Source organism: Furipterus horrens, unplaced genomic scaffold (assembly GCF_987537825.1).
Source record: "Furipterus horrens unplaced genomic scaffold, mFurHor1.1.pri manual_scaffold_11, whole genome shotgun sequence".
NCBI lineage: Eukaryota > Metazoa > Chordata > Mammalia > Chiroptera > Furipteridae > Furipterus > Furipterus horrens.
The window spans coordinates 5,532,056-5,539,514 of record NW_028327181.1 but is presented as its reverse complement, the minus strand read 5'-3'; the positions used below and the strand labels follow the sequence as shown (position 1 = coordinate 5,539,514).

Below are 7,459 nucleotides of genomic sequence, written 5' to 3'. Positions count from 1 at the left end.
TCTGATTTTGCGCGACTATAGTGTGGGACAGAAAGGAGACCTACCTGGCTCAGGAGCAGGTGGACGAGGATGCAGCGCTATCCCATGGGTGGCCAGTAGGGGTCGCTTGGAGCCGCAGCATCCGCAACAGCCATCTGGGCTTTCTGGAACTTTGCAAAGGCTGGTCAGAAGCTTGTTGCAGGTCCGAGTCCTTGTCTCTCCCTAGACAGAACCCGGCCCTCCTCCCCAAGGGCAGAGGCTGGGGCGCTGTAGTCCCAAGGAGCTGATCACAGTGTCTCCCAGCTTTCTCCCGTATCTTCCCAGAGGCTCTCAGCTCCCAGCCCGAGTTCCTCATTCCTGGCAATTGTACCAGGGAGCATGGTGTACATTGCCTGGTGCCCGGGCCGGAGAACAGAACTTGAACCTCTGCCCTGTAAGGTACTAGGAATAGGAGGGTCTGCCTCTGCCACCGCCACACCCCCTGCTCCAGGACAAGGGAATCATGGGGACCCTACATCTCCAGCTGCCCAAGGCTTAAAGAGGCCATGGTCCCGGGGTCATTTGCTGCAAGGTGCTTTATGAGGTGAACCAAAGGTCCCCAAGAACAGAGCCACCCCCCTTCCTTAGCAGGAAAAGACAAAGCGAGGAGGAGAAAGACCATTTATTTCTCCACCCACAGTGGGACTGGTAGGTTTTCAAAAGAGCAATCACAGGCGTCCCTTTAAATCTTGGCTGACGTCCACCGAGGCAGCCAATCAACAGAGGCAGAGCTGGTGCGTTGCCTGGGCAACAGGCCCCTGGTTGGCCGAGACCATCGGCCGCCCCACTGCCCACTTCCAAGCCAGAGAAATGGACTCTTTGCTCTCCAGTCTGCTGTGTAGGCCCGCTGGCCTAAGCTGGGCCCTCTCATCTCCCTCCGGAAGCCAGAAGCTCCGGCCTTTGGATCTTCACGTTGGGAGCGATTTGATGGACGGGGTGGGGCAGGGAGGAACGGAGAACAGGGCCTTTATGTGGGACAGACAGACGTAAGGCCTGGGGATGGGAGGGGATGGGGAGGCCGGGGTCCCAGGAGGATGAGACAAAGCACGAAATGATGCCTCTAGTATCCCCCTCTGTGGCCTGCCCCTTTGCAAAACTGTTCAATAAGCTGGGGGCAGAGATGGGGGTTGGCGGAGCTTCCCAAGGGCCTCCTTCTCCCCTAGGAGCCCCAGCAGGTCCCTAAGTGTTTGACCCGAATCCTCCTGCTGGCAGACAAGCCTGTACAGATGTGACAGAGACACAGATGGGATCCACATGGAGTGTGACAGGGGTCTTCTGTCTCTTCCCCCCAGATTGGGGGTAAGTAGAGGCACGTGGGTGTGCGTGCATGTGTTCAACAGGACACGTGTGTTTGTGTGTGGGGTGGGCTCTGTCTTTTTGGTAGGGAGGTTGCCGTGGTTTCTGGGTCTCTCTCTGAGACCCTCGCAGGGTCGGAGCTGGCTGGCCTGCGGTCTTCCCATCATTCTCCAGGGCCACCAGCCAAATCCCCGGGATGCTTCCGGCTTCTTCTGCAGGCTCCTCCCTAGCCCTGAACCTGGGCCACCAGGAGGACACACCTGGTGGATGGAGGGAGGCCTGTGCCAGACAAGGGGCAAAGCAGGAGGGAAGGTGGGCAGCCTGGGGCCTCAGGCCTTGGCCGTGGCCTCGGACACACCCTGGGCTGTGAGCTCGGCCAGCACGTTGTCTAGGTAGCTAGCATCCGGGTAGCCATGGCCTGTGAGGTTGGATCCAAACTCAGTCTTGTGGTGGATCTCGTTCCACACCACGGTGTCCGACTCGCCGGTGGTGTTAGATGTGCCGATGGTGAAGATGAGTCTCCGTTCCCAGGCGGTGATGAGCAGTCTCAACACCTGGAGGGCGGGTGGTGGGGCGGGGTCACAGGAGCCCCTGCCCGTGCTTGAGCCCCTCCAGCCCAGCCTCCTCTCCCCTCCCTGCCACACTGTGGCTCCTTTGGGCCTTACTGAGCCCAGCAGGCTGCCCTGTGGCTGCCCAGCTTGGCTACTTCCGTCCCTGGACTGACTCCTAGGAAAAAGCTCTCTCCAATTTATTGGCCTGTTTCTCCTGGGGTTAAGAAAGGGTCTCAAACCGATGGCCTCTGCTGTGTTTGGTTTGGACCTGACGCTATATTAAATAGCCACTTTGTGACTTCAGTGGCAATATTTAAATACTTGGAGATTTCACTTGAAAATCAGAATTTCTAGCTTCTCTTGAAAAACAAAAGGTGAAAGCAGACAAAATCTGCAATGTAGTGGTGAAGAGCCTGGACTGCTTGGGTTCAAATCCAGGCTCTGCCACTAATTAGCTCTGTGACTTGAGCAGGTTACTTGCTCTCTCTGGGGCTCTGTTTCTTTATCCGTAAAACAGAGTCAAGGCCTTGACCTCGGCAGTGCCCGGCAGGGCTAGATGCACACTGGATGTCTGTGGTCAATGCTGGTGTGGGATGTGAGGACAGGGACTGGGGACAACAGGCACCACAAGCCCGGGCCGACTGTGGCCGTGGCCCCGGCCCGCGGCCCCGCACCCACCTTCCGGCCCTTCTCATTGTTGGGCAGGTAGCAGTGGCGTGGGAAGCCTCTTGCGGTGAACTTCTTGCCTGGGTTGGGGTGCTCAGGGCCCTGTGGGAGGAGCAGCAGGGGCTTGAACCACAGACAGGTGTGGGGGGCCTCTGAAGGGGTCAAAGGCGTTGGGGTCAGGGGGGCGAGGGGGCTCACCTGGATGCCTGTGGGGATGTCATAGACAATGCGGATGGTCTGGGTGTCAGCGAAGCCAGGCAGCGAGTGGGGGATGAGGTGGAACTCCATCTTCCCAGGCGGCTGGGTGCCCGTCTTCTCCCCATAGATGGCCTTGCAGGTGGGGCACTGCAGGCTGCCATCCTGGGGCAGGGGAGGCTGGAGATGAGGTCCCCAGGTGTCCCAGCCCCTCTGGGCTCCCTTGCCTGCTGCCCACCCACTGCCCCCACCAGCCCACCTTGTTGCCATTGGAGTACATGGCCACGAGGCACAGCAGGTGGTACATGTGGCCGCAGCGGCCCAGGCGGCCCACGAGCTCGGGCCGCACACCCTTGTGCCGAAGCACGCCCTCGTAGCCCGACGCCGTGACCAACCGCTCCATGCAGATGGTGCAGTCCTGCAGGGAGGGCACAGTGGGGAGACTGAGGACCGGGGAGGGCAGGATGCCGCCCCTCGGGCAACCGCTCGTCACAGGAAGAGGACACCTCTATACACGGAATTCAGATCTATGGCTCCCTCACACCCTTCTCCGGAGGGATTAAAGGACGAGCTATCAAAAGCAAAACTTAAAAAAAAACATATGGGTGAAAATAAGGTACAAAAACTGCTGATCACAGGAAGGTTGATGCCTGTGATTCTATTAAACTTCAGCATCTCTGTTTATCCAAAGACATTGCAGAGAAAGAGGAAAGGCAAACCCACAGACTGGGAGGACAGACTGTAACGCACAGAACCACGAGAACTTCCTACTGCGGGCAGGGGAGAGGGGAGGAAGCGGGAGGGAGAGGAGGGAGGAAGAGGAGGGTGGGAGAGGACTCTATTCCTGCAGGCAAGGCCGTGCCACCCCCCTGCCCCCACCCCGCGCAGCTCCCCCGGACTCACCTCATCAGGTGGGTTCTTCACCTTCTGCATGTACCTTCGAACCACATCCTCAGGGTTCTTACCTGCAAGGACACGAGCGAGTGGGCTTGAGGGGACCTTGAGGCCTTAGCTCGGATGGAGTCATGGGTCAGAGAGGTGGGGTCGGCAGGGGTTAAATGTTGGTGGCAGACGGGGTCAGGGAAATGGGAATTGAGATCAGGAGGATCAGGAGATGGAGGTGAAATCGTAAATCCCAAGAGTGAATTGGAGCTGAGGGGTCAGAGGAACTGTGGTCATAGGTGAGTGGGGTTCAGTTCAGGGGTCAGGGTGGGGTGCGGAGGGCGTACTCTTCTTGAGGTGCTTCTTCTTGGTCTTGCGGCACACCCCAGGCACGCCGGGCACGGGCTTGACGTCGCTCTTGCTGACTGGCGGCGGGTGCAGGATAGGTTTGGGGGCCCTTGTCAGGCACACGGGCAGCCCGGCGGCGCATAGCAGGATCCCGGTCATTCCTGGGGGGGTGGCCTGGGCAGTCAGGGGCGGAGCGCCCTCCATGCCCCGCCCACCCAGCAGACCCCGCCCACCTGCTCGGTGCCCCGGTCCTGGGGTCCTTGCCCCGGGCCCCACCCTACTCAGCCCCAACCCAGGTTGAAGCCAAGTGGAATGCCTTTTGTGGGCCCAGCCCACCCCGGTTTCATGGCCCAAGGGGAAAGGGCATTTCCTCTGGGTGCCCCCCACCAGCTCATTCAGGGGCTGCCTCCTCGTGCATTCCGCCCCTCTTTGGAGTCCCGGGCTGGATCTCACCTGCCAGGGCCGGGTGGACTGGTCCGGTACCATTCAAGTTCTTCACGGGAAGCGCGGGGACCCTGAGGGGAGAAGAGAAGAGGCTGCAGCTGGGATTCCAGCCCCTACAATAGAGGATCAAAGGACCCTGGTTTGCCTTCTGGCTCTGGCTCCTGGGCCTAGTCTGACCCCTTTGTGCCTGTCCCACATGTCTAGAATGATCCCCAGGGAACTCGATTCCTACCCTGACATCCTTCCATAATAAGGAAAGGTGTGACCAGGACCCCAGTTATAATGGAATGAACCCCTAGACTTGGTACCGACTTGCCCCCATTCCGCAGCTGGCCTCCTCCCTAGCGAGAGCACGTGGGTTCCAAAGGCTCCTTCTCACTGGCCACTGTTCCTGAAACCCAACTATTAGAGATTTAGCCATTCCAGCCTCTCTCCAAGTTCGCTGTCTGAAGCACCAATCCCCGTTAAAGGTCCTGGGAAAGGAGTCAGGAACTCCATAAGTTAGGGAATACTGCAAAGTCTCCCTCTCGGAAAACTCACAATATATATAAACACATTAAAGCCTCTGATCAGTCCTGCCTAAGGAAATGTAGTTAGCGATGGCAAACCCAGGTTTCCCAAAGGCATGTGACGATGAACTTTGTTGTTGTTCACCTCTGCAATACCCACTGATGTCGCTTCCTGAGACCAAGGCACTGTCCTCCCTTTAAGTGAGGAGACCGTAGGAAAGTGTGGTCTGCTTCTCCTCTTCGCCCTCCTTCAAAAGAGCTCTGACTTTTGGAACCAGCCAGGGCTGCTTTCATATCTCCGCTCAACCACCTGCCAGCTGGTGCTTCTCATAAGCATCATTATATTTCTCCTAAGCCCGATTCCTCTATAAAATGGGATAATGTGGCACCTTCCTTCTGTTCCTGTGGAGAGTCAGTGAGATTCTATACGGCAAGGGCCAAGCACCATTCCCAGTAACTAATAAGGACCTGGTAGCATTAATCATCATTGTCACCATCACCACTGTCCCTGTGTAACCTTGGATGCGTAGTTTCACCTCTCTGCACCCCAGACCACTAAACCATGGTGTGACTTCTCCTCATCTGGGGGAGGAACCCATAAATGTGCAGCACTGACAAGCTGGGGCAAGTCACCTAACCTCTGTGACTCTCAGTTTCTTTATCTACCTCACCCATAAGGTTGTTGGGACAGCTGCATGAGAAAGCCTGCTGGGATCTGCACCGTGTGCCTGCCTGAGTCTTCGGGACCTCAGTGCTTGGCTCTTGATAGGCATGGTCCCTGGGTGGATACGTTCTTATAAAGAGGTGTGTTCTGAAAGCCAGGGGGCAGCCTGAGGGGCCTGTGCCAGGAAGGGGTACAGGAAAGAGTCGGGGCAGTGACAGCTGGGGAAGAAGCTGCTGCAGCCCCTGTAGCCTGCCTGCTAAGGACTGCCCTGTCACCTGCCCCTGGCAGGCACGGTCAGCACCAGGCGCTGGCTTCAAGCAAACAGTACACCTGGCAGGCTTGCGTGCAGCTGCAGTGGGTCCAGAAATACACACACACACACATACACACACACACACGGGGAACGTGTGCTATATATACATGCACACATATACAGATATACACATTCATGGAGAACATTGCACAAATAGGCACGCCCCCCCTGAGAACATGCCTCCGCCACATGTACACACCTGGGCACACAAAAACACACTCTCCACGGAGCACCCTCCCCACACACAGATACAGACACAGGCACACATATACTTGGGGAATATGCCATACATGTTTGCACACAAACACATGTACCAAGGAATACATAACATGCACATATACATATAAAGATACATGCAAACAACATCAAGGAACACACCCCGTGAACATATACAGATTCAGGCACAGACACACACACACACACACTTCTGCATGAAAAGCACCACAGAAACACATACACATACCCTCCAGGGAACACACCGCACATGAGAGATACACACGTGGTGGAACGAGAGATGCCAGCTCATGCAGAGTGGTCCACCTCCAGCTAGCCCACCTCCCAAACACGCATCACTGGGGAAAAACAGACGGCAAACTCAGGGGCAATGCACCTCGAGACCTCACAAGCACCCAGCACTGCGCAGCCTGCAAGGGGCCCCTGCCACCTGCATGTGGGGACATGAGCAGGCACACCATGGCCCACAGTCACCCACCATGACACACAGATGCTCAGCCTGGAGGCCCATACTTTACACGGAATCACACGCACAGTAACGCACATACACGCACTGCACACAGCTCCTCCATTCTGACTGCTCGGCGCACGGGCTTAATCACGGTCAGCCAAGGCACTCTTCCCAGACCCCTCTAAGGGTCCCTAAACAGTTTAGTGACCTGGAGTCACAGAACACAGCTCCTGAGGGAAATGCAATGGGAGGGCCGGCACCATGGGGCCCCAGGGCCTGGTCAGTTGAGGTATGTGTGTGGGGAGAAGGGTGTTGTGCCTCAGTTTCCCCATTTGTAATGGGGACAAAGTCTTGTGAGGGTTTGATGAATTAAAACATGCAAAGCTCAGTTTGGTGCAGGGGTAAGGGAGGAGGTCTTAATTCTGTCCTTCCCGCAGCCTGCCGGAACCTGAGAGGTGGGACTGAGTGTCCCTCTGAGCCGTGTCAGGGTCTGCTGTAACCCACCAGGACCTCCTTGGGGATGTCACCACCCTAATCTTCTCTCTCCCCATAATCTTATAGGAAAGCAGAGAATCGTGTACCCTCAGGCTTCTCTTCCCTGCCCTGTCCTTCTAAATGCTTCTATTGGAGTCACACTGTCAACATATCTAGGTCTCCCTGCCCCCTTCCTTCCCTTTTGTCTCATGAGAAAACATCCCTCCTTCTCTCCAGGGCTCTCTGTAAAATGGGTGGAAAGATAACTACTTAGCATGTGTATCCCCTCATCTCGTCTCCTGCCTGTGGCAGACATCACTAATAGATCCCAGCACACTCTCAAGCTGAGCAGAATCTTCAGCCCAGGGCTTTAGGCAGCCTCTACCCATTAGTGACAGTGTGCTAGCCCAGGTC

General features: G+C 56.7%; 1 protein-coding gene across 1 annotated transcript in view; it reads right to left on the bottom strand.

The window, feature by feature from the left end:
- Window positions 1–625: 625 nt before the first annotated feature.
- The window catches only part of DTX1 (deltex E3 ubiquitin ligase 1), a 32,153-nt gene continuing 25,319 nt past the window's right edge, over window positions 626–7,459 (bottom strand). The window contains exons 3-9 of the mRNA XM_090292423.1: window positions 4,410–4,471; window positions 3,956–4,117; window positions 3,630–3,691; window positions 2,986–3,144; window positions 2,730–2,891; window positions 2,544–2,633; window positions 626–1,868 (exon numbers count right to left, since the gene is read on the bottom strand). Of these exons, the coding sequence (XP_090148549.1) occupies window positions 1,644–1,868; window positions 2,544–2,633; window positions 2,730–2,891; window positions 2,986–3,144; window positions 3,630–3,691; window positions 3,956–4,117; window positions 4,410–4,471 (922 nt within the window). The 3' untranslated portion in view covers window positions 626–1,643. The remainder of the gene's footprint in view (window positions 1,869–2,543; window positions 2,634–2,729; window positions 2,892–2,985; window positions 3,145–3,629; window positions 3,692–3,955; window positions 4,118–4,409; window positions 4,472–7,459) is intronic.